Source organism: Pygoscelis adeliae, unplaced genomic scaffold (genome assembly GCF_000699105.1).
Source record: "Pygoscelis adeliae isolate BGI_AS28 unplaced genomic scaffold, ASM69910v1 Scaffold372, whole genome shotgun sequence".
Taxonomy (NCBI): domain Eukaryota; kingdom Metazoa; phylum Chordata; class Aves; order Sphenisciformes; family Spheniscidae; genus Pygoscelis; species Pygoscelis adeliae.
The window spans coordinates 1,374,387-1,401,731 of NW_008824357.1; the positions used below are offsets into that span (position 1 = coordinate 1,374,387).

The following is a 27,345-nucleotide window of genomic DNA, read 5'->3' on the forward strand; positions in this document are numbered from 1 at the left end:
TGGGTAGGATTTCTCCTCCTCCTCTTCCTTTCTCCCCCTCCTCCCTTCTTTTGTTTTCATGAAGCGGAATTGTCAGGATGAATGAAAACTAGGAAATGGAGCACACCAAAAATGGAAAATGAAGTAAAAACTTCAAAAAAACCCTGGAAAGGTGGAGAGAAAAAGCTGGTTTGTGTGTAGTGGAGTCCAGTTACTCCTGTAAAAGCTGTCAAAGCCCACCTTCTCTTAGGACTGACAGGAAATGTCTTGAAGATCTTTGTATCTCTTGAACCTAGGGAGAATTCCTTCTGAGGGGGCTGAAAACTGGGACAGCGTGTTCAACATCCACAGCAATAGGAAGGAAAATAACGTACTGAACCATAATGCCTTTTTATTCGTGTCCTTTCTCTCTTAGTATTTTTTAAAAAAGGAATCCTATCTGCTTGCATTCCACATGCTGCTCTGTGTGGGTTTTCAAGCTACCTCCATGAGCACGCAGATCTGCTCCTGTAGAAAATATTTAGCTGAATTTTGGCACCAAAAGACCTGATCCAAAATCCATAGCAGCTGATGAGAATCAGTCCATTGATTTGAATTGGCTTTGGGGCAGGATATTAGATGCTGAAGTGGCCAAAATAGCATGAGGACTGGGAATTGCTGTGTATGAAGAGACTAGATCTGGCATTATTTTGACTCCCTGATTTGTTTAAATAAATATGTGAAAATAAACGTGGATACTTGAAATGCAAACAGTAGGCTGTCTGCTAATCAGATCAACCAAAAATATACAGAAAAAATCATGCTACAAAAGTCCTGTAGAATTTTAACAGGATATAAGCTATTATTATTCTGTTGAAATTGCTCTATAAAGACATTGTGTCTGATGCTGGAGGTACAGCTGAGGTTCTCCCATGCCCACAAACACATGCTTATTTAAATTAACTAAGAATCCGGCCTATAAACCCTCATTCTTTGTTAAAGTTCTGTCTGTATTCTTTATTCTCTTAAGTAAAATTGTTAGGTATAAATTTTTCTGTTATTGGATAAGATATAGGTGTAAGAATGTCCCCCCAAATAGTAAAGTACAATAAAAGAGACACCAAACCTACAATAAAAATTACACAGAAGGAAATAAAATGTTATAAATGTATAAGTAAGAGGAACAAGTGCTACATTACAGAGAAATCTCTTAAGTCTGAAAATGTTATACTTAAAATCAATTTGGGGTTAGACTGTGTTAGGCATGGAGAATACTATGTAGTTATTTTGGTTCTTAGTGTGATATAATCATCCAGGCTAGAGTTTTTATTAGGTTTATGGTATCACTGGGATGAATAAAGTAATCTCAAAATCATAGTGAACGTGCCATAGTCTGCATTGGTTTAGACGTAATAAAAATTTCTGTGGTAGCTGTTACGAGGAAGGGTCTTATTGAAACGATAACTTAAAGTTTTATTGGACTGTCTATAGGATTTCATAGTCAGTTGTATATTTATTCTATAATTCCATTGGATTGCTTTAAAAACCCGCTAATCTACTGATAACATCTCATTTTTTAATAAATTTTACAGGATTTTGAAGGAATTTCTTTGGCTAAATTGTATCAGCATCTTTTGGACTTCTCTCTGAGAAGGGGAGTAAATACCCAAGCTTGCCTAAAAGCAAAAAAAAAAAAAAAAAAAAAATCAAGCAACATTCACCCCCTCAAAGCCAACGGCCAACTGAACATCTTTTTGTACTAGTGAAGCTGATAGGGAATGAGAGGCCTCAGCGACCAGAGAGAGATCTTTCTGTGTCGAAACAAGTTGTTAGCGTTATGAGAGTTAGAGCTCCCAATAAAGTCAATTCGGTAGGATCAGGCCCTCAGAGATTATTTTGAGACTAAACAGAGGATTGCAGGAAAAGAAATGACTCATAATGAAGTTATGGAGAGGTGGATTGGATGGTATTTGTAGGAGTGTCTCTAATTAGAATGTCTTATTTTTCCCCTCATGTCTGCTTTTCCCTTGCTCCTAGTAGCTGAAAAATAACGAATACAAATACCGAAGTGTTGATGGATGGCCAAAGTCGTGGCCAAATCCCACTTTGTGCTTCCTGTGCAGTTTAAACTAAAACACAAAGAGAAGTTGCTACTAGAAGTCTCAACAGCAGTCAATCAAGAACAAATTTGCAATAGAAATCCAGCTTCCCCTAGGAACAAATCACTTAAAGCTTTAAGGAGGTAAACAAATATCTTGCAAGATTTGTTTGAAGCATAAAGCGAGTACAGTTTCATTAGAACATGCCTCTTGATGGCGTTCGTAAGTGCAGCTTTTCTCCCCTACTGTGTGTATATGTTTTGGGAAAATACATATTTTCTGAAAAGTTAGCAAACATTCTGTGTATTTGTCTTAATGTGAGAAGAGTGACAGGAATAATATGTGTATGGATGTGTTTATGCACTTAATACATTTATATGCGTGTGTGGGAATACGTATATAGTATCTGTGTGTGTATGTGTGCATACGTGCACAAATATATTTGCATCCAGGTCAAATAACAGCTGTTATTATTAAGTTCAGCTTTTATTATCAATTTGTTGGTAGATTCAGGCTCTATTTTAAAAAAAAAAAAAAAGAGTCCACATCTGAGCTTTTTCCTAATCAGTTCCCTCATTTTGCTAATATTCTAACGACTGTCAATTTACTTCAGTGGTGCCATTTGCAGAATTTTCCAATTAGCAGGAAACCTGTTCCACCTTCTCCCATAATTACAGGGGACTCACTTCAGATCAGCTGTGGCCAGACAGCATATGATGTACTTGCCAAAATCTGTGCACTGTGGGTTTTTTTGTGTGTGTGTGGAATTTTTTTTAACCTTTGCATGAGCTGGCACAGACTTTACATCTCTGTTGTAGGCAGAGAGCTCCCTCAGTAGTGGCATGTGTCAAAATATCCAAATAATTTCTAATAAACACGCCACAGTGAAAACACAAATATGAGCCTATCTGTGTTTGGATGGGTCTGGTGTGCAATGGATGTTCAGTGCTTTGTACTTCTATGAATCTCTGTGTATGGCTGTGAAAATCAGGTATAAAATACTCAGTAACTGCTGTGTTCCAGTCACAGTAGATGATTTTATTCAAGAAGCATCCATTTGGTCACTTTTTATCACCTTTATCCTTCAGTGTCTGTGTCAAGCAGTACAGCAAGGACAATGTTGTTCTGATACTCTCTGATATTACACTGGCTGATCAAAAAGCAATCAGTCCCCTTTTTTTTAGAGCTGCTTAACCAGCTGATATTACAGCTATAACAATGGAGCAGCAATAACTATTATTGTTACATGAAAAGAAAATATATTTAATAATAAGCTCATTGATTTTTAACAGCATCTCTGTGTTGCCTAATTGATGGGAAGTTGTATGTTTGTGTAGCCAACGGGGGTTATGAATTAAATATGGTCATCATTCCTTGAGGGATGCATGTCAATGCAAGAAAGATGGAGGATCTACATTTCCCTCAAGCTAAACAATCCCCTTGTAACAGACATAGGAAAGCCTGGAATAGGAGGAAGGGGGGAAAGGGAATAAAAAGCATCCATCACTGTTTATTAAGTGCTGCTACTTGAAGGTAAAAGGGGTATTGAACTGTTTTTAAATTGGAAGGAATGTAGCTAGACAAAACATTGATGGTAATATTAGGTTGGTGACAAATTTTATTCTTTTGTCCACATTTATTACGGTAGCAATTTGAAGTGATTTATGCCTCTTACCCCTCTAAGCCTCTCTCTTTGCATAGACACACATATGCAGGCACACACACAAAAATTCAGTGTCTTTGAGTAATAAAATGAAATCTTCTGGTAACAGACACAAAACTGTGGGGTAAAAGTGTCTGGAAATGTTGGCTCTTAAATTTAAGACACTGAAGAGGCTGGTGATCAGCACTTGGAAAAAATTAGGCTCATCTGAAAGGTGTCTCGAACTGGGCACTTCTGCAAACCTTGGCTAGCCAGAGCTTAGCTCTGAGGTACATGTGAGATGTAGGTGGATGCTAAGTACTACAGCAGCTTTTTGTGTGTGTGTAAATGGCAGTGGGAGTATTTTTTTGAAGAAATCCTTACTATTACTTAGCTGTGAGATTTCAGGTACGTTGAGCTCTCCTGGAAGCCTAACTTCCTCAAGTCTTGAGCTTGAACTGTATGTTAAAGGGAAGTTCTGAGCTCATTACACTCATGATAAACAGTTGCAAGTGGAGTGTGGTTCAGTGCTTGTATGAGCGATTACCACTTTCTTGCTCCCGTGTGTGCGTAGTCTTCTGTCATATGACCTAAAAAAAAAAAAATACACTCTCACATGCATATATTGGTGTTATATAATCAAGAGTATTCTGCAGACTGGAACGTTTCACCCTTTAGATAGCACTTCTCAGTCTCTAGTGAATGCGATTGTTGTTACTTGTCCCTTTTCAAGTACCTTTTGCCGAGTTTTGTCTCGGGCTTCCCTCATTGTATGATCATTTTCTGTTTGTTGAGAAGTTTAACTAGGCCAAAGAGGGCAAGGCTTGGTGCATATCAGTGGGTAGTATCTGTTTGACCATAAGAATGCGTATGAAAGGATAAATGACTGGACGTGCTCTTGACTGTCCCCAAGGAAGTGCTGAGGATTGCTGGACCGTGTAAGTCTGGGGAGCACACATAGTGTTGAACTGTGCTGTGATGATTTTTAGGATGTTTACAAATCCTTGATCTCCAGCATTATCAAACAAATTCCTATTACAGAATCTCTGAATCATAAATGCCACTCTGCTTCTGAGCGCTACTGTTTTATGGTCAGATCTGTTATTTTCCTGTGATTAATAAGGGATAACTTAACACCGAGCAAAGTTTGGGGTGATCATTATGTTTGCAGGATGTATGCACTGGAGCTCACAGATACAAGAACTCACACAACCCTAGCTACAGTAGAATATTAAGTCTTACTTTAATCATCAAAGAATTCTTACCAACTTTAAGTAAGACTGCTTGAAATTAAGCTGGAGCGGTAGTGTTTGTCAGAGTTGGATTTGTTCTTGTAAACAGCTATTACAAAAACAATATTAACTACCACTGGGGATGCTAATTAAATGGGTAGATTCACGTTAAGGCTGTGACAGGCAGAGTTTGCATCATTTAGCCCAAAGTTTAGACCAAACAGGGAGTTCCTTACAGGATGATATAGGAAAATGAAAACCACCCTCCCACCCCAAAAAGGGACAAAATGCTCGTGGCAAGAGGATTGGTTCTAAGAAACCAGGAGAGTTTATTAAACAGGAGAGTTATGTTTTTGAATAACAACTTACAGTCAGCTTTGCTTTCTACTTCTGATTTCAGCTGAAGGCTGTAATGACAGAGCTGCAAACGCTCTGAGATGGAAACATTTACTTGTAAAAGAAAAGCTTTTGTTGGATCTAAGCAAGGTATTGGAACCAATTCCCCTTATTGTTAGATCCTTAGAGGCTTGGGAAAGGGACTGTTCTGTCTCCTGTGCTTTTATAACTGCCGGGACAGTGAGGCCCTGATCCCTCTTTAAACGTTTTGGATAGTCTCTTAGTAAAAATAATTTCTGTCATTAAGAGGGAAAGATGTTCACAAGTGCCCAACTGTTAGCCAGATCAGCTTTTGCCAGTCTAGCCTCCTACAATGGTATTGACAGTCACGGTGAGCCAAACCAAACCGTGGCAGTGAATGGTAGAGGAAGAGCCCTTTAGAAAAATAATTTCACTTTTCTCAAAGTTTTGTCATTTTCTAAGCTAAAGTAAAAACATTGCCAAACATAATAGCTGCACTATTGTTTTTGTTCAGGTGCTCAGGAATATGAGCTTACTCAACAAGTAAAAAAAAAGAGCAGGCTTTTTTTTATTAGAAAGAAACCCTCTTTGTGTGTAAAAGACACTTTCCCCCCAATATTTTACTTGCTAATAGATAAGTACGAAGTAATTACATAGGACAGATTAAATGGTTTTGGATGCCTCACTTTGAGAATTACAGTGAATGTTTTCCTAAGCTGTCCTCCAAATTGGTAGTCTAATTAAGCAACAAAAAATTATGTTGGCATTCACTGAATTATTGCAAAAACAGAATTTAGACTGAAACTGTTGACTAATTCTTTTTTTTTTTTTTTTTAAGGTGGAGAGGGAAAGGAGGAATAGAGAAGGGAGGGATCTATTATTAGAGCAACTGATTAATCTTCTAAAAATCTCTAAGTGTCCTGGCAGAGATCAGAGCTTCTGCCTTGACATTCATTGGTTTGATGATTCCTTATGAGTGTGATTAGTAGATTTAAACCCCAAGAGCTTCAAACCTATGGCACATCTTTTTAGCATGTATATTAAGATGTGCAAGTCTTCTAGCTGATCTCTATAGTAAATGCAGATCTTCTAGAAAGAGATGTAACATTTTTCTTCTGGGTCCCCAGGAAAACACATTTTGCTGAAATTGGTGTCTGTGAACTATGTAAAGCCACTTAACCTTAAAATTCTGTATTAAACTTAATTTTTGGCGGTAAGAATTCACACAACAAATGTTACTGTAATTGTCTTATTGAAATGATGCACAGTTTCATATACAGGCCCTTTAAGAAGCATATGCTGGCAGTCACAGTGGAAACCCAAGTCAGAACGGATTATCGGATGCTATTCAACTTCAGAGCATTCATCAGAGATGTAATTATACATTTATGCATGAAGAAACTTCGCAGAGTTAATTGTCTTGGTAGAGAAAAATATATTTGGAAATCTTCTGGTCTTTTATGGAGCACTTTATTCTCTCCTGCTGGCTTCTTATGAAAGATGGATTTTGGGCCCAGTGGACCATAACCCCTGTAAAAGAGCTGTTCTATAGATATTTGAGTAGATACTTCTTAACAGCTCCAAAGGAGCCTTTACAAGGAATTACATCATGATGTGGAGCCATTAAGACCTTTTTGCATATTGGGGGGAAAACACAGTTGTGTCATGGAGGGGGGAGGGAATATACAGTAGCTGACTTCCAGGGAGCAAGTCTTTACCTGGTTCAAATCACTACAACTGTAACAACTTCTGTGTCAGTTTACATAGCTGAGATATGGCTGCAATTATTTTAAAAAAATTCAGGGAAAATAACTGTAAGAAATCCTAGGAAGTTCAGCGATCACAAGGCTGGTCACCATCCTCAGTTACAGCGGTGTAATTTAAGAACTGATTTTTAAAAATCAATTTAACAAAGCTACTGCAAACCTGCATCTTACTTCCATTTAAGGTGACTTGACTTCATTGAGGTTAAGATTGATTTTTAGGAGGTTCAAACTAAAACGGAACAAGAGTTTAACAAAGGGGACAAAAATTAGGACAGCTGAAGAGTCAAGCTGCAAATTCACAGTGCTTTGAGCAGAGCCCAGGTACCCTCAGACTGAAAATTGCACTGTCGGTCTCAAAATCTTAACTCAAAACAACCCTACTTATGATAAGGTTATGCAGCAACTCCGGTATTTCATTTGGGAGCTTCAGAAACCACCCTTTCTGTTAAATGAGCTTAGTGAACAGGTCTACAAAGTGGAGAAATGGAAATAATTCCCTTTTTTTTTTTTTTAATTTTTGTGTGCAACTAAATCAAACCATATTAAGAAACACAAGCTTTTATAATGGAAAAGCTCACAATATACTTTTCATTACAAGTTCTGGGCAATTTGTGTTAAGACTTGCTCAGCGGTCTCTTTAAGTGTCATGGATGGTCTTTCATTGATGTGTAACATTTTTCAACAAGCTACATGCCTTCATTCCTGTAACCTGTCCTGACATTGTAGGGACTGACTCCTTAGTCTAATGTCTCCTTGTACAAGTTCTTTCTAATGACAGTACTACTCCCATTAGCCTCCCTTGATGTCTATTTACCATAGCAGCTTTTCAATTATTTAAAATGCAAACATCTGGATTAAATAAATGAAGAAAACATTCAGCAAATGTTGCATGCACTCTAAAACTTTTCTCCAGAAATTATGACTGCAGTAGAACTTGAGAAGGAAAAAATTCAAAATTCACTGCATGCATCGGCCTCTTGATGCACCAGGGACATGGGCAGGAAGTCCTAAAGTTGGGAGCTGCCAAGAGACCTTTTTCAGTAGAGAGCATATTATGATGATGCATCTGGAACAATACCTTGTTATTTAAAGCATCAAAACATGAATATTTTCCATTCAATAAGCCAACTGTCGGCTTAAAATCTGTGCTCTGCATGAATGTGAATATGCCTGCAGTTGGAGTATATAAAACGTAATACGTATGCATAAAAATACGTTGTACATCTTCAAGAGATAAAGTGGATTGGATATTCTCCCCGAGAAGTCTTTCAAAGTCAGTTAAGTATGGGGTTTCTATCTAGCTTTAACACTGCCAAACTCTTGAAAGAGCCTCATCTCTGGCTTTTGCAATATCTACTTAAGCATCGAGTTGAATCTGTCCCTAAGATCTCCACAAATGAGGGAAGAATATTAGAATTTCAAGTGAATGAAGAATACAGATCTTAGTTGCTGCATTTGGAAACATCTGGAGCCCTCTCACAGGCTCATTAGTCTAGTCGTAAAGCAGAGCATTGCAGAAGTCTTACTTTACTGAGACTAAAAACAAGTACAAACAACCCAGCGCGTGACTGACCACTCCCGTCCGGCATGGGAAGCTATTGGTTACACAGGGTATTAATCATTGGCTTCAGTTGTGTGATCAGAATCTGAGGGGGGCGGATAGAAAGTTTGGTCAATCAAGACCTGTGCCCAGACTGTCCACATTCTGCAGCCTCCTCAATTCCCCTCAAGGGTATGTAGTCCAAAGCCAGGCCTGTATCTGCCATGTAAAGAGGCCCAGTAATCAGATATTTGCTTTTTGCATTTGGTACGTTCCTCAGGCCTCATTTGCTTTCAGTAGGTGGAAGGTCAGGAGCTGAAATTACGAAGTGTTAACTTAGGATCTCTCACAGAAGCCCTAGGAATGTGTTTTGCTCTAGCCAGAGGGTAAGGCGCTGTAGCCAAATACAAAGCTCTGTAACAACTTTATGAATATATACATAGATATGCTGTAGTGATCAAGGGGGAAATCAAAACTATGACCTTCACCACAAAAGCATGGGTACCGATTGCTGTGCTGCACTTAGCAGATAGATGTCTTGAAGGAGGCCACTGCTAAAAACAGATCTGAACATGTGCACCCATTCAAGTGAATGGCAAATTTTGCATTGTCTAAAGTGATGTGGGAATAGGTATTACATATACACACTAAAATGAAACCAATCTCATGCTTCAGGGTGTAAATTGATCACTGGAAATGTCAGGAAGCAATTTTCCTCTCCTGTTAACATGACTGCACAGTCAACTTGGGGTGCATGTGTGTGTGCACATGTGAGAGAGGGAGGGATGGAGTGAAGAGAAGCAATTTCTCCTGTAGCATGAAGTATTTGCCAGAGGCAAAATAACTTGCTGCAGCCATGAGCTTATAGCAAACTGATTGCCCAAGTGTTTGAATTTTACGTCGTCTTGATTTCTGGGTGCCCAATCTAAGACGCTTTAAAGGAGCGTGGCTTTCGTGATATATTTCATGAAAATCCAGGCTGCTTTTGGACACTGAGACTTGGTGCTGTGTGTAGTTGCACTAAAGTGTCTCTTTTTGCATGAAGCCTGTGCTTTGAGCTTGTGTGTCGGGTGTGGATTGACGGTTTTGAATCGTGAGCCCAGAGAAATTGCATGCCGGTGTTTGGACCCATTGGATTCTGGAGATGTGCGTCTTCTGGGAACGTGACTTAGTACAGTGTTATTTTTAAAGGGCCTCATACTGGGCCCACCGAAAACATAGCTTATCTTGCTGTGTATCTTCATAATCTTCATAACTTCTTAGGGTGAGACAGTTGCCCTGAAATAACTGAGGAGTCAAAAGAGGCAAAGTCAAGTCTTCTTGAGTGCCAACACCAGCAGAGATACTCAAGTGAAGGGAAGTAGATTTGCCCTTGTTCTGCCCACCACCCACCCCTGCCCTTTCACTGCAGCCCCGCATTAAGGTCCTGAAAAGGCATATTAACTGTGGGGTGTTCCTTCAAATTAAACTGCTGTCTCATTCGAGGCTCACCCATTGCCAATTAACAGAGTTCACACTGGTATTCTCTCATCTGATATGAGTTTCTACCCCAAAATGCTGCTGCTTTTTTGGCCTCTGGCACATATGTGCTACATCAAAGGGTACTGAAAAGGTTAATTAAATTTGGAGGCTGGTAAGTGAAGATGAATTAAATGTGTGTAGTAAAAGGTGGAATCACTTTAATGTATTAATTTATTTACTGCACACTAGAAATTTTCATATTCCTCATAAATACAAGACGGTGCATATATGTCTAAAATATCAACTCTTTTCCATTGGAAAATTAGTCGATTTCTGAGGGAATATGCTAAAACATGAAAAAGGTGGGCTTCAGAGTTCAGAATTTTTCTCTTTAAAGCAAAATTATCTCTATGTAGGTATATGCACACACACATGATCTTTTTTCAGGAGTTGAAACAATAACAAACTGCAAAAGCATATCAGCTGTGGCAAATTCCATGGTCAAAGAATCGGGAAATGGTAGGAAGCCCTGGACACCAGAAAACTTCTGAAAGATGTGGATGCTGACATTTGGTTTTGGCCATATGCTGTGGCTGTAAAATATCTTACTCTGACAAAACAAGAATAGCTTTAAAGAATTTCAGTGACTTGCTCATGTACCCTTGCACTGTGGCTCTGGAGAGGCGGATTCTATTTCTGCCTCAGCCATGTGACCTATATATCTTTGGGCCAATTCATCCATGGTTTAAAATGAGGTGCAGGCAGAAATGAGGAGTGAAAAATACAGACCCAATCCTGTTTTGTTTTGTTTTGTTTTTTTGTTTAACTCATTGCATCTTTTCTGTCTGCTGAGCTGTGGTATGGGAAGATAAGAAGTGGAGGTGTATGAGACAGAAAGATGTTTTCTGTTTATATTACTCATTTCATTCCTCTTCAGCTTCCCTTGTCATCTGGTGATGTGTTCAGTGGCTACTAAGAAAACAGTGTATATTGGGTCTGTCTATAAATATATAACACAGAATTGTTAGAGAGGCTATTCCATGTTTGGAGTCCTTTAGTCCCATGGTAGTTTGCCACAACAAATAGGTCTCGTGGTATTGCTATGCTTCGTGAGTTGTTGGGATTCCAAGTACGCAATTCTTCTATATTTTTCATTTCGAGATGGTGTTTCTTCTCCTAAAGAGAGGTCTTTGTTAAATACGTGCTATTCACAAGCACCTATCTCTTCTGAGGAGGTCTACCATGAGTTAAAACACAGCAGGGTAATTTCTGATTTTTCTTGGGCAAAAAAGTTGTTGGTTTTGCTTTTAAAAAAAAAAAAGTGATTTCCCATTGACTGTCCAGTAGGAAATACTAGAAAGTGGCTTAGTTGGCACACAGTGCCAAGAACTTGTCCTGTGTAAGCCGGGTCCCTTTTACGTTTTCTATTTATGCATGGATATGCAGAACCCAAGTCAATTTAAAAGATACTTATCTGAAGAAGGGCGCTTGTCCAAATTAATAAAAAAACAACAGAGACTTCAGACATAAGCATCTGATAAGTATTTTATGTATATCATTTGTAGTAGACAAGCCACACTTGAAGGCTTTAAGTGGTTCAGCAATCTCCTAGTACAGGAATTAATTTTATTCTTCTTGCTTCCTTTGTTTGGGTTGAATCCTGAGGTCTTGTTTCAGATTTTTCTTATTCACAATTGAAGCAAACACCTGGTAATCTTGGTGAGTGCTGCATTTGAGAAAGATTGAAGTGAAGACTAAACAAGGATGTTAGCAATAGAGCTGAAATATACATCAAAAAGTATATAAATACAGTAATTAGCAAATAAGATTACAGACAATGTGTGCATATGTTTATAAATATAATGCACTTGTATTATTGTTTACATTCTTGTTTGCAAAATATCCTATGATATTTTGGATGCTCTTTCCGTCTTTCTCTGCACTATTAAATTGCTGGATGAGATCTTAGGACTTGGCTGTTTTATGCACAAGGGTTGCTTTGTGCATCAGGAGTAGACTCCCTGTAACACTGCACATTTTAAAAAACATATTGGCATGCATATTTCTCTGAATCCAAGCTCTTCAACATTAAAGCAAGACCCTTCATTTTAATCATTAGAGAATGAATCTAGTGCTAATAGCACTTAATTGTTTCACTAGAATGATCTCCGTTGGTTTTGGCAGCTGAAATGAAAACAATTCCAAATACCATCAAAGGAGCTTATCCATACACAGCATGTACAGGGAGAGTATTTTGATATACAATGGTGTGTTAATATCATAACATCTCCTAATACTACATACGGTTCTGTAATCCTTTTCTGTCTCAGTCTATGATCTTGGAAGGTCCGATGGGTAAAAGCAAAAGGAATAAAATAGACACAGAAAACCTTGGTCCTTGCCCCTGAAAATAATGCGCCGACGGTCTCTTTGCTTCAACCATATACCTATATTAATCTTGACTTCCTTGAAGCTTGCCCGCTAGTTTAAATTTGTATGCGACATCAAACATACTTTTTCACATATGTTCTTTCCAGATTTTTTTTAACAGTTACTTAGCAGTTTATAGAAGGAAGTGAATGATCTCATCAAGCTGCTTAGAAATTAAAAAAAAATCTGTGCTTATTAATTATGCAGGATTAGTCTAATTATAATTCAGCAAATTAATTAGCGACAGAAGGTGTTCTGAAACATTGGAGTACATTTGCATGTTAAATGGAGAGGCTAGTCTGTAATATATGTAAATTTATGCATGGCTTCATAGTTTAATTTAAAAATTTGCAGCTGCATATGGTATGGGAGCAGGTGAAAAGTCAGTTTTAGTTTAATGATGCTAACAAACATTGGATGCTGTCCTGTCTTAGGGAAGGAATGCACTGAATGCACCCCTATCTGCCAATCTATAAATCTGTCATAGGAATATAATGTTACACCAATGTTCAGATTCAAGGTCATCTGTGGCTAGACCCAGAAGTACAATAGGTGCAAATCTACCAACTGAATAGACCTCAGAAGAGGGAGGAGGCAAAACGTGTATGGACCCAAGTTGCTGGGATGTAAATTTGCCTCTTTAGCAAATGAATGCATGTTTATTCTATACAAAAAACAGTTTAGGGACAGGCAATACTCTTGCCTTCATAAATGAGTGAGAGCTTTCGGCTGAGCGATATCCACTCTGGCAGGTGTAAAATAGGTGCCTAACCTTGGTTCCATCTCTAACATTCACATCAGTGCAACTTTCTGATCTCTTGGAGTCGCTGGAAAGTTATTACCAAGTTCTGCATTAACTGCAGCGTAGAGAGTGTTTATGTGCTGGCCTCTGCCATCTGGCAGAAATAGTAAAAACCAGCAGACCCATCAGCAGCACAAGGCTATCGGTGTAATTGGTGATCACTGTTCAGCCTAGCATGGCTCAATAGACAGACATTTTTTGAGAGCAATGGGGTAAGAGGATAGAAGAGTCAAAAGATAAAGGAATCATAGGTTTCTCTGGGTATGGAAAAAAATGAGTGGGGACCAGATTGTGTGCTCATTTAATGCGTCTGTAAGCCTTTTCTGGGGTCCATAGGGTTTGCAATGTAGAACTTGAGTTAAATTTGCACCTGTGGAGAGCTAGAAGGACAAAGAGATACCAAAGAATGAATAGATATAACCAGTACTGCAGAGCATCATCAGGCCTATGTTTGTGTGATACATACAGTCCAGCACCAAACCATGTGTGTGCTGCTGAGGCTGACATAAGTCTAATGAAGAATTTGGACGTGTTTTCAAAATCCTACTGGGTGTTACGTTCTGAGGCAGTGAGCTTTATGAAATTTTTGTCACTGTTAAAAAGAACCAGTAAAATCACAAGCATGGGCTTGCAGGAATGGTATGTGGTTCTTGGCTAGAAAAGCAACTTGATCCGTGCTATGGGGTAAGTCACTTAATTTCTAGGTGCCTTGACTTCCCCATCAGTGAAATGAGTTTCAAAGCCTTTCTTTCCTCCTGTCCTTTGTGTATCTTTTCTCCAATAACAATTTCACAACGTGACTGTGCAATGCTTAGCACAGTTGGAGCCCATAGATACTGTAATAAACCAGGGAATATTATCTGAACGTCCCTTTCAACAGCCCGTCAGCCCAATCCTCTACTCTATTACCTCCCTGCCTATTGACTTTTGATTATGCTATGGCATTTGGTCGTGTGCCAAATGGCATGAATGATACGGATCTTACAGTATAAATAAGCTTTTAGCCATTGTCTTGTAAGTTACTGGAAAGTTTTGGTGTGGGAGGAAGGAGGAAAGCCCAAAGGAAAAGGGAAACTGCTCAGATTGCAAAGAGTCCTCCAAAGACTTTTTGGAGAACAATTGCAATTACAAACACGCTGTTAGTGTTGTGTTTCATTTTCAATTCGAACCCATAGAGTTCAATTATTATTTTCATTAATGGTGTCAGGTTTTCATCAGAGTGCACAAACAAGGAGGTTTTCCTTGGAGATTTTTTTCCTAGCAAATGTGGCCGTGCCAAATAACTACATTCAGCACCGAGAAATGACTGTCTGTATAACCGGCAGTGCACTCTACCCCAACCCTTGTTTCTTGAAAATGGGATCACTTTGCAAGACAGAATAAGCATTTACCAAATGAGTGTGAATTGCAGTTGTGGATGTGTGTGCCTGCTGCTGCTCGGAAAGTGTGGAACAGAATCTACTTTAGAGATGAAAATTGTGCAGAAGGTGGAAAATGTACAGAATATAAATATCAAGTTTACTGACATGTTTTGGGTTTGGATGACATATTGCAGGTTTACATTCAGTTGCTATTAGTTTGGAAACGAAGCTCAAAAAACAAAAAGTCACTAGATAGAGGGCAGAGAGAAACACGATGTTCTAGGCTGCAGAGAGACGGGATATTTGAGAAGGAATTGTTCTTTGGTTAAGGCACGAGACTGGGAGTTGGACATGAATTCAAGTCCAACCGTTGCTATGGACTCAAGGTGCAATGTCCTTTCTTGATCCATCTGAAATACAGGATACCAGCACTTTCATCCTGAATCTTCTTTAATACATCGCAGAGAGTATTACTTACCCAAGTGTGATTAGGACCTCTTGGCATAACAAACAAATTATAATTGGAAGCAGTTTTAAGATGGGTACTGCCATCCTGTAATTTTAAGGTTGACTTTTAAGGTAGTCTGATCTGTAGGCCTACCTGAGCTGAGTCGCTAACCTTTTTTTGTTCCATTTTCGCATCCAGCTCTCGTGTTAGCTTTTCTGAGCTCAGTGTTACAAGGGGCCAGACACTGTACAAATCAGATGCTTACTAGTAATAGTCTTCTGCCTTCCCATGGTGTTTCTAGGTCTGAATACTAGGCACAGAAAAAGAGGCCCTAAATAATGGTCCTACATCAAAACATAAACTTTAAACTTAAAATCTAACTTGGAGTGATTGACTAAATGCGGGAGAAAGAAAGCAGTATGTTAAACAGTAGATGTTGGTAAATGACATTGGACTGTTAGCCTTGGAAAACTCAATTGTTTTGATACTTAAAATTATCTGATGTTTCCAATTTATTTGAGGGATACAATGCCTTGTGGCATTTTAAAGTCTTTTTTGAGCTTTTTTCCTTTTTTTAAAATAAAAGCAGTAATTCCACCTGTTCCCTATTACACTTATCTGATCTACATGTCTTCATATGCTTTGCATTGCAAGCATCTTGGAATGAGCATGCTGTTACTGATTGATTAAATATTAATTTAATAATGAAGATGGCCCTAAACAGAAAACTTCTGATCTAGACTTTCCTCGGTGCAAAGGATCTTTGTGTCATGTAGATTTTGGTCCAAACCACCTTGATTTAATAATGCAAGTACAAATACACAAAAGCCTCACATCTTGAAGCCAGCTTCACTCTTGCCATTACAATTTTGCTAACATCAGTGCAGTTACTCCTGAACCACACTCTTTAGACCTCTGCAGAAGCGGGCTTGACCTTGGCAAGCATCTATTTCAAAGCTGGAAAAGAAGTGTAGAGCACAGGAAAAAGTTGCTGTAGAAAGGGGTCAGGATCAGTGCCTAGAAGCTGAGAGACAATCAGAGAGGTGAGATGAGGAGAAAGATGTAATGGCAATGTAAGGGGCTGTATGTGGCAGAAAGTATAGATGGAAGCGTAAAAATAAGAATCATAGAAATTTATGAGGAAGGGACCTCAAAGGATTGTGTACTCCATCTCCCTTAGGTTTGCCTACACCTATCATCTCTCACACAAGGCTGCAGAATTCTCTTGCATAGTCTGGTTGTCCTCTGCGCACACAAGTGTGGAGCTGGAGAACAGTCTAACTAGATTGGTGGTCCCATAACTGAAGAAATTACTTTGAATTAAGGCAAGAGGGTAGAGAAGTGTTTCTCATTTTTCCCATCAGGAAATGAGGACGTTGTTGGGGACAGGAGTAGCAGGTGTAATGTTCATGGGCGTTTTTTGGTGCAACTGGAGTCTTTCTATTAAAAAACAAGTGACAAATGAACAGCCAACTCTTCCTGGCCTAGGCTTGGGACCTCGTATCATCTGACTCCTGCTCCCTTCTCTCACAGTCAATCTCTGACAAACTCAGAAAAGTCTTTTGACCTACATATGTTGGTTTTCGCATTTGTTAAACTGGGTTCACACTTTATGCACAGGAGTTTTGTGAAGATTAATTAGCTGCTGTTTGTGGAGTATCATATAAATACTCTGGATTATTGTAATAACCTCACTCATTTCTCACACAGTATAAGGTGTATGTTCATTTAGAATGCCTTTGTGCAATGCCTGATCCCACATTGACTATAACTGCTGGAAAAGAGTAGGAATTTTTCTCATCAGCTCCCTAATAATACACATTGACATAATAGAACGCAATTACTTGGGAGATAAATATTCAGATTATAAAGAAGTCTTTTACTGTGATATTCATTAAAATCAAGATGATGATATCAAATAAATGCAATTAAATTATTTTAAATACTGACCTTCAAATGTATGTGCAAAATCTGACCTAGTCCCTTTGAAAGGAAGAAATTTCAAGTAAAGCCTTCTACTTTGTCCTATTGTGGCATCGGGTAGGGTTACTTGTCACACTTATCTCAGAGTTTGCAATGCCAAGACACACATGAGTGAGTTGAGGGGAGGATGGGAGACCCTGATCTCAGAATTTCCTAGCTTTGATGGAGTTGGAGTCAGGCCCTCACTGTAATGATAGGTTTTCAGTTCATAGTATATTTAATCTTAATATTGTTTAACTAAGGCAAAGATATTCATAATAGCTTCTAGTTTTTTCTTTGTTCACTTTGTGACTTTTTGGAAGCACTTTAATTATTTAAGCAGAATGCCACCATATCTTTATATTCTTACTAGATTGTAGCATCATAGGATTTGCTGATAAACATAATCGTACTAGATGGTAGGCATGTTCTCGTGCCAAAAAATGACTGAGGCCATGAATCCAAATTCTACGGTAACCCAAACAAGACAGGATTATCTCAGTATCTGCTTTATAAGGGATATTTTTGAAGTGTATCCAGAGGCTGCTGACAAGATAATAAAAATGTTACCTCTCTTGATTCTGTACCTGTATTTTAAGAAAGCACAAAAAGTGGATAGGAAGGTTAGTTAAGATGTAGAACCAGGAGTCAGGAGATCTGAGTCCTAGTCCCAGCTCTGCGGCAGACCTGTGATGTGACGGGGAGCAATTCCCTCCCAGTTTCCAGGCCCTGGCATCTTTGCCTGTAAAATGGTGAGTTACACCACCTGCTGCAGAGGGGTTTTGTGAGGCAGAATTAATTGAAGTTTAAGTCCCATAGAATGGCGCTATAAAAGCACAAAGCATATTATCTATTTCTGTCATTCCATGTGGTGAGACTAATCAGTCCCAGGTCTTGTGGCAGGGTTTTAAAAAAACATTAATGGATTTTTTTTTTTTTTTTTAAACTACACCTTTTGTTGCATGTGGGACTGCTCTTTAGGGCTTCTGTCTAGTCCTGTTGAAGTCACAAGAAAGATTTTTTTTTTTTTTTTTTTTTTTTTTTTTTTTGACTCCAACAGGATTTGATTAAGGTTCTTCTCAATCATCCGAGATGGAGGATAAACATTCTCAAAGGTGTGGAACATGCTTTCTAGTTCTAGCCACGTTTTTAAGTTGCCTCAGGTAGGTACAGACCCTAATAATATAGGCATACATAGATAAGGTGGGAGCGTGGATCAGCAGCTGCTTTGGAAAGAGCTTGAGAGATGCAAGACCTTACCTACTTTGCCCTTACACTTTCTCCCTGTCCATTGACAGCCCTCTGCAGGGGAATTTGTCCTGCCGCCTCTCAGCTGCATTATGGATTGTATGAGTGCTCCCGGTCTGCTTTCCCACAAAGTCGGATAGGACTGCTCATAGTATTGCTGAAAAATAGTTGAGATAACACAGCTGTCTTTGTACTGAAGTGAAAAAGGGGCCCTTAAATGATTCATCAACCTAACTCCTCAGCATGATGGTAACTCCCAGTAGGAGGAGCAGTAACTTTCAAAATAGCTCCCTCTAAATCCTAAAAGAGGGAATTATATTTAAGGTGGCATTTTGGAGACCTCTGCAAGTGTATCAGTCTGTAGATAGAAAGCTTGACTATATGAGAGAGACAATAGGAAAAAAAGGATAAGTCTATAGTTATATCTTAATTAATTTTATGCCTATGCATTAAGTTAGTCAGGTTTTTTATAGCAATGCCAGAATTTGTAGTGGTAGTCACTCAAGTATTTAGGTTTTCCCCCAGCGCCCTTAGATGTTGATCTATGAGATGACTGGGCTATGCTCTCTCTGCTTGGCTGGAATCAGAGTTATCTGCTAAACTTATAGCTAATGCCATCCTTAGGAAGGAACAAAGGCCAGCTAAGAAACATGAAAATGAGCTAATTTTTTTAAATTCTGGGTTTTTGTTTTTTGATGTATGGATAGGTTAAGGCCAAAAACTGGCTAAAGGTTCTCATTTAAAAAAATTAATAAAGCCTTTCTGCAATTCTCCTGTTACCCCTAAATCAGCTTCATTTAGTGCTAAACCTTCCCTCCTCTTTGCTCCCCCCGAGTCATTTTTATTCTAATGCTGCAATAAATATTAATGCCTTTCCCAGATGCAACCACTTAAAATATATATGTATATATAACAACCTACCAAATACTTCATGCAGATGCCTGGTTGCAGCTAAAATTTGACTGGAGAAACTCTGAAAGGAGAAAAAGAGAGACGTGGTTCAACTAGAGGAAAGATAAAAAATTCTTGTGTGTGCATCTAAATAAAACTGAATGTAAATTTGGGCTGATGGGAGGGGAAACTGTCTTAGTGCAGCATATCCAGTGAGCTCCAAAGAAACTACAAACATCTTAGCACAGGCAATATAGACGAATACTGCCACAATGCTTAAGTACTAAAACCCAAAGCCAGCACTTTCATTACTTAAAGGTGCACAGTTTTCAGCAGCTCTGGTGCTCAGCAATTCCATAAAGTCAGGCATCTTTAAGTTGTCTCAAGTGGACTCCCAAAATTGCTGTTGGTTAAATATCCTGGCTAAATACCCTAAAGCTCGGTGCGTTTGCATGCTGAGTGCTGTTTATTGCAAAGCAGTCGGTGAGGGATGAGAATGCTCTGCGTCTTGTAGGAGGCGGACGGCTCGGAGAGAAAGGAGAGTTTTGTTTTCTGTGTATTTTTAATGGACAATACATCTTGGTGTGACTTGGCACAGATCTAATTGAAATCCAAGTTAATTTTCACATATGCTGCTGATTTATGTTTGCTGGGGATCTGAACCCCAATTTCCTGGAGATGTTTAGCAGAAAATATAAATGTAGTTCATTGCCACGCAGTGTTGCAGAGTTCAGTCACGGATACTTCAAACATACATTTAGAATTTTTACCTTTTAGCATCTGCCTTTTAGGGATTTGTGTAACATACAGTACCGCAGTATCTTACCTCTTCCCAAAGTCAGATCAGCTGACGCAGCGAGTTCTCTTACAGACACCTTTCTTTGCTCTGATTTTCTTCGTTCTTTAGTTTGTGTTGAGCCTTTTTCTCATCTAGATGAACAGGGATGCAAGCATTTAAAAAATTTATAAAGGAAACCGGACACTTTCCTGATAAATTTGATCTTTTATTTTTCCTTGAAACTAACAACTTCTTGTGGATTTTTGTTTGCAGTTATCCTCCAAAACAATCAGTTAGCCACCGGCTCATTGATTTTCATGTAAAAGTTACTTGCCTTGCTTTCATTATATAGTTTGGTTACGTTCCGCAGTTTTTCCTTCCATAGATAGATCTCAGTAACATAAACAGTTTATGTATCTGCAAATATTTTTTTCTATCTGTAAGAAGAGGGCAGGATAAAAAAAGAGTGTTTGTGAGTAACATTTCTGGCTCAAATTCTCCTGTGAATCTTTGAGTGTGCCGGCATGTATAGCGTTTTTCCTTCTGAAAACATTCTTAGAGATGAAATCTTGCTTACTGAATCATTCAAATAAAAGAGGTCACAGGTTTTAGCATGAGGACTCAATAAGACTTATTTGATAGCATATATTCACTCAGTGCTGCTCCTGAGGTGTGAAGTTCTGTAGGATTTTTAGTTCCGAATACAAGGAGGTGACTAGGGCTCTGTACACTGAAGTTGCCCTCTGACAGCCGAGCACCGACCGATCACTCCCGCTGAACCTGAATGCCAACGTGAAGAGAGACTGCAGCAGGACGCTGTACTTTTACCCTAATCTGTGCCACAGGAAGAACCAGTGAGCTCTTTGAGTCGTAAATGAGAAGGAACGATGGAGATAAAAATAACAGTCTGCAAAATGCGCACACAGAGAAAATAAATACTTTAGATATTTTTTAAATGTTTCTGAGAGATTTAAGGAAGAAGGAACATTTTAATTTAAAAAGCTCACTGGAAGGATGTATTTTGTGACAGTAATTTTATATGACGTTATCTGGGTCTTTTTTGTGGGTTCAATTATCGTGAGGTTTTCGAAGGGTTTTGTTTGTTCAAGCAACATATAAATGGATCGGATCCTTCGATATTTCTTTGTATGTTTGGGGCAGATGGAAGAGAAATACCGCGATGTAAGTGGTGCAAAGAAAGTAGCGATAACAAGGGAGAGTGGATTTCTGCTTTATTGTCTTGTGTTAGGACTATTTTGGTGGTTGTTGTTGGTAAACCCTAGGAAATATACATCTTTCTCCTTTAAAGTTCTAATTCAAGGCATGAATGTGTGAGTTCTGAAGGGACTTAGGGACTGCGGTAAAAAATCGTTGTCATAGTAACAGAAAGGGAAATAGGCCTGGCTCACCTGGGACTTTAACTTACTGCAAAAGCGGATTTTTTTTTTAAGGAAAGCACTCAGCAAGAGAAATAAATAAATAAATTGTTCTTTGTATTCTAAATCAATTCTTCAACTATTTATTTTTTCTTATATCCAAGTCTTTTTCATTCTAAATCTATCTTAAAGTCTCTGATTTTTTTTATTTTATTTTAATTGTTGCTGTTAAACCTGTTTTGTCTGACAAATGGAAATGAGAAGAATCACAGAAAATATTTTCACTTGCGATAGGGAATGCCAAAAAAATTTCTTGCCTGTTATGTCTGAATTTTGAATACGTGCTTGTTTTGTTTTTAATCCAACAACTATGATTTTTCATAGAGTATCTTTACCTCTGAAATTAACAAATTTAAACGGATGAATCAGATAACAAAGGGATGAATCCTTTCCTCCCTGGATTTGACAGAAAATTTTGTGGAAAAGCTTATAGAAAAACACCTGCCTAGTATTTCTAAACTGTAAAATCTATATGCTGTAGTGCATAGTGTTGGGTAAGCCAATCAAGCATGCTGAAGATTCAACTTGTACATGACAAGCTAAACTCTACAGAATAATAACATATAAAGACAGGCATATGTGACAGGGCAAAAATAATTGGCACGAGAACTTTGTACAATGTTAATAGGTTTATCTGCTTGGACAGCGTGAGCTGTCATGTATTACTTCAGGTTGTGTTTTTGTTATCCTCTCTCGAAATCTATGTAAGATTATAATCTGGACTCTTGGCAGTTCTGCTTCTCTGCTGTAGTTACTGAAATCTTAATAACTAAAAACATCGTCATGATGAAATCTCATCAGCTTCTTCTGGGAGCTGTATTTGTTTCTATGTTTTTTAATACATTCTAAGTAGTTTCAAGGCTTATCTACCTCAGAGTTGCCATGTCGGTTTTTGTAGTTTTTACAATAACATTATCCTTCTATGTTGTTTCACGGAAAATCCCTTTAGACAGCAAAAGAAAGACCTTGTATGCAAGGGAGAGATAAAGAAAGAGACTGAAATCGTGTGGTCAAACATGCAGTGAGGAAACTGGCATAAATCGGAGTGGATATGTTGACTTATACCAGCTAGCAGCCCAGCTCTGAGCGGATTACAGTCACGTTGGTTGTAGTTTACCTGATTTTTTTTTTTTTTTAACTTCTGTTTGTAACGGTTTGTTATTGTTTTGTTTCTGTTTTGGTAAGTTCTTACAGTCCTGGTCTACTGATACACCATCATGTAAATCACTACGATGTATACTTTAAAACAGAATATAACACCACATGTTTTATTATGGTTAATAGAAGTGACATGGTTTTTTATCTTTCCAGATTCTTCTTAAAATTTTTTCTCAAGTGCAATCAGAATTGTTTGAAAACAGCAGGAAACCCAAGAGATATGAGACGGTTCCAGGTAAGTCTTACAAGCCTCGGCATTAACCTGTCTGCTTTTTTTCTCCTTTTCCTTTTCCCTCTCCTTTCTCCTCTCTCCTACATTGTTCATAATAAATATGATGACAGTATATGATAAGCCGTATCAGACACTGTTAAAGTTTTTCTCCATTTGTTGTGTTTAAACCTTTTTTCCCCCTTTTTTCCTCTTTTTCCACTCTGAATCCCCAAGGGGAAGTGATGTACTGTACCAACCAGCAGTGGATATTTGATTTGACACCCTCAGGCAAAGCACTCGCACATACAGCTGCCCACAGCAGGGATCATGTTTGTGATACTTAGATGCCTCAGAATTTTTCAAAGTAGCTCTGTACGTAGTACACAAGCAGTCTCCTCATTTCCCTCCACTCCCTATCTCCTTCCATCTCTTTTGCCTTTTAACTCTCTCGTGCCCTCCCTTTCGGCTTCTTTAAAAAAAGAAGCCAAAATAGTGATGGTCACTTTAAGATCTCACGCAGCAAAGCAACAAGACCCATGGGACAATGACCCAGCTGCTTTGCAGTGAAATCTGCCACTGGTTTCATCATAGCTGTCGCTGATGTATTGTGAATACCAGCTAATAAAAACACAGAAGGAGGTGAAGTGTGTCACTGGTGACGAGAAAGGCAGACACAGTCTCCTGTCTTTCATACCCTAACCGTCTAAGCGACTACGTTTAATAAATAAGTATTTTACCTCTAACTTAGTCCTCACAAAAATGTAAACGGAATGCTCAGGCCTTTTACGTCCTGGATGCACTGTCAGCTCTCTGTGGTGTGAAAGGTGGCACGGCAGAGAACGCTGTAGAAAAGTGGTGCTAGAACTAACTCGTGCGACTGAGAGTGAGGCAGCATGCTCTAGCGAAAGGGATACAGGATTGCAAGTCAGATGGTTGGACCGTATCGCTAATTTGCTGGGTGACCTTTGATGAGACATTTTTCATTTCTTTTAGTATGTATTTCCACCTCTCCAAATGGGGTTGCTCACCTTGGTAAAACTTTGTTGTCTTGATTCAGGAGAGCGTTTGAGCAAGGGCATGCATGCTTTGCCAGCTAGAGCCTTTGAAATCGACTCCTGGAAAGGACTGTACTTGCAAATGCTGTTAGTGCTTGTTACCATTATTATTGCACCTTCACTGTGTCACATCCGTGATACAAAGGATTTTAGCTTACTGGGGAACGTGTGATTTTCTTGGACTTGTAGTGGGAAGGTGACATCCTTAGGTTTGGCAATTCATGTTCCATTGCTTGGGCACTTGCATCAGTTTCCTCGTTTGTAAACAAAGTTAAAACTCCGCAGGAGTTTAGAGAGTTGTTTAAAACTTTCCACCAAAACATGTTTTCACAGGCAATTTTTTTTTTTTTTTTTTACTTTTACTAGCAATGAAAAATTCCCAGGAGGTATATTTTTATTAAAAAGAAAAGTTTAACATTTAAGAGAAATACTGCAAAATGAAAGCATCTGAAAGCTCCAAAAATTTTAAAGAAATGCAGGCAAAAAATAGAAAAGTTATTAATTTTTTATCTTGAGTGGAAATAAATTTAAAGAAAAATTCATGACCAACTTGATTTTTTTCACTAGTGGTTTAAAGAGACTGCAGTGACTTCTTCATTCTGTGTTTTTAGAGATGATAAGACATGTGAAAAAAGAGGTGTGCATTATTAGGAAATTTATACTGATTTTTTTTCAAGTGGCAATTTCCATAAAGAAAAAACACCAATTAGATATCATCTGCCAAGAATGCAAAAAAATCTGAGAGTAAAGGAAAACTGAATTGATAGCATGTAAACAGATCTTGTTAGCTCTTAGAGCCAGCTAGAATAGCTGATTGTGGAATGTAATGAAACATAAATAGAGTCTCTTTTTTTTGTTTTGTTATGTGTTTGTAAAAAATCTTGCACAAGAGTATCCTGATTAGCACTCGGGGATTCTAGGCACTGCCATATTAGAAATAATATTGGTTGTAATAGTGAAAATATAAACTCTGGATCCAAACACACCTGAACACTGAAGAAATTCAGATCTGATTTCAATCTCATGCTAGCTTCCCCCTTGCTATGGCCAGTGAAACTAAAATCCTAGATTTTGATCAGGTGCTGAACTGTAGGAGGATTTTGGATCTGGGTTTTTTTGGCAGAAATCCATTTCTAGTATCAGCCTTATTCTTTGTTTCACCTCTGTATCTTCACACCCAAAATGGTGATGTTATAGAGCCTAAGCAGCTTCAAATTTCCAGTGAAACATCGAACAGGGAAACTGAAATGAGTCTTACAGCACACACATGGTTACTGATGGAATGCCTTCATTCCTTCAGCCCATCCACCTGGCATGCCTCTTGTATATAAGAAAGTATGGTCTTGCTTTTGATCTTTGTACCAAGATCAGCAGTTTATTGGAGAAGAAAATGAGCTGGGATAGACTCTTCATCTGGGTTTTCTGCCTTACAACATGCCAAGCTGGAAAAATAGAGCCAAGTGAAACTCTCTGGTTCTGTTTTGCAGGGCTTACTTAAACTCCTTTTGCACTTTCAGTCCATGTGAGTTCATACCCTTTGAGCTTCATTGTGAGATTTAAGTTCAAACCCTCAAATTAATCAAGATCAGGCAAAACCACTAGGTTTAGCTTACTTTTTGTCGAAACCAAAAATGTTGACAAGACTTTGTTTCAGAGTTACAAAAATGAACCCTTTGAGACAAATTGCAAAATGCTTGAGGTTTTGAGTGAAAGCAGGATCTTCTTTCAGGCTTGTTCAAAACTGGATGCATTGGTTGATGAGCTTTAGTCTGGGCTACAGAGGTCAGTATGTATAAAAAAACGACACAAAAAGTAGTTCAGTTGCTAAAATTTTACACACTGGGAGTAAAAAAAGCTCTGTGCTCCAAAGGAAATTAGCCATGATGAACTGTAAAGACAATAAGCAAAGACAGCTTGTTTTCTGTCTGCCTTGTTGTTTCTAAGGATAGAAGCATGACTTCCCTGAATATAACGAAAGTTAAGAGTGTTCTTGAATGCTCCGCTGTCTCTGTCTTCTGGATCCTCCTTTTTTTTGGTTGATTTTTGGGTTTTTTTTGTTTGTTTTGTGTTTTTTTTTTTTTGTTTTTAAATTTGGGCAAACACTTCTTTGCCTGCTGCTTGTTGAACATGGTCTGTCAGCTACCCTTAAAGTCAGAAGTGGGGAAAAAAGATAACTTCAAATATTAGTGGTGTGCTTGCACACTGTGAACATGTTCATTTTCATTTCAGTTGTTAAGATTTACATCAGGCAAAGTAATTAATGTGCAGAATTGTTTATTAGGTTTGAAAGGACAGTTGTTGGTCCTACCAGTACAGGAACATGTGAGCAGAGTAAAAGCAGGGTCAAAAAGTACAGTGCAGTAGGATACTTTATTCATTTTATGATTTAATTCATTATGTTTTATTCTTGGGCCACATCTAAAACCTTTATTGTTTTTTCCTAATAAATTATTTGTACAGCTGTTGTTATTAAGGCCCTCCTCTTTCAAACATTTCCACACATTTAACTTTCCTTATGCAAACAGACTTCTGCAGCGATGCTCAGTTGAGTATCTTTTAATTTGTACCTATGTTTTTCTGCAGAACCAAATATATTCATTTTCAATGGAGTAGTGCTTGCCAGATCTCCAGGAGACATTAAGATACTCTTTTTTATGCTTATAAAAAAACCCAGAAGAGACAGTCCCTATATCAAAGTTCTCATTTAAATTACTACTGAAACCTGGAACTGAAAGGGTCTCATCAAAAAACGTATTTGCTCTTTAATGGAAATTGAATGAAAGCCCAAAACTCAGGCTTTGTTGTTAAGACACAAAAATAAATAAGAGACATGGAAATAGTGCTGTACAATGCATCTTATTGAGTTCTTCCAGCATGGAAGAATGGTTACTCATGTCTGGAAAAGTGTCAAGTTAATGCTTCTGATTAGAGATGGGTGTGAAGCTACACAGTTTGGGCTTGGTTTGGCTGATAACCAAAGTTCCAGGGCGTTGGGATCCAGTCTCTGAGCCTGGCCTCAGCCTCACTTCTAGATATGTTATAAGATTTAGATATTTTATAGTATAGTTACGATATATTAAACTAAATTAAATGTTAGATTTCACTTATATCACTCTCATTTAAAAAAAAGGGGGGTGGGGAGAAGAAGGTGTGGAAAGGTTACATTAACACTGCATTGTGAATTTAATACAGCTCCAGATGCCTGAAGAGGTTTTTTTAAGTATAATTCTTTAGTTTGGAGAGCAACACCAGCTGCTTTGTGATCACATTAACTATTTGAAGTTTGCTTTGATATTAAGTAGAGCTTCAAAGATACAATGAAAATCTCTTAACTTTCTTTTTTTTTAATCAAATAGAAAGGTTTTCTACTGTTGAAAAAAAAGTTATACCTCAGAAGTTAAAGGCTGTGTGATCATTATTTTAGTGAGGTTTTTTTCCCCAGTAGTAACATAGTTTTATTGTGAATCACTCACTACTTCAATGTCTGTCAGTGGCTAAAGCAGGGAAAGA

At 38.2% G+C, this 27,345-nt stretch overlaps 1 protein-coding gene across 1 annotated transcript in view; it reads left to right on the forward strand.

Moving 5' to 3' along the window:
* Nucleotides 1-27,345, forward strand: part of EBF2 (early B-cell factor 2) — a 144,749-nt gene that overhangs the window by 83,679 nt on the left and 33,725 nt on the right. Inside the window, exon 7 of the mRNA XM_009319534.1 lies at nucleotides 22,723-22,804. Coding sequence (XP_009317809.1) covers nucleotides 22,723-22,804 — 82 coding nt within the window. The remainder of the gene's footprint in view (nucleotides 1-22,722; nucleotides 22,805-27,345) is intronic.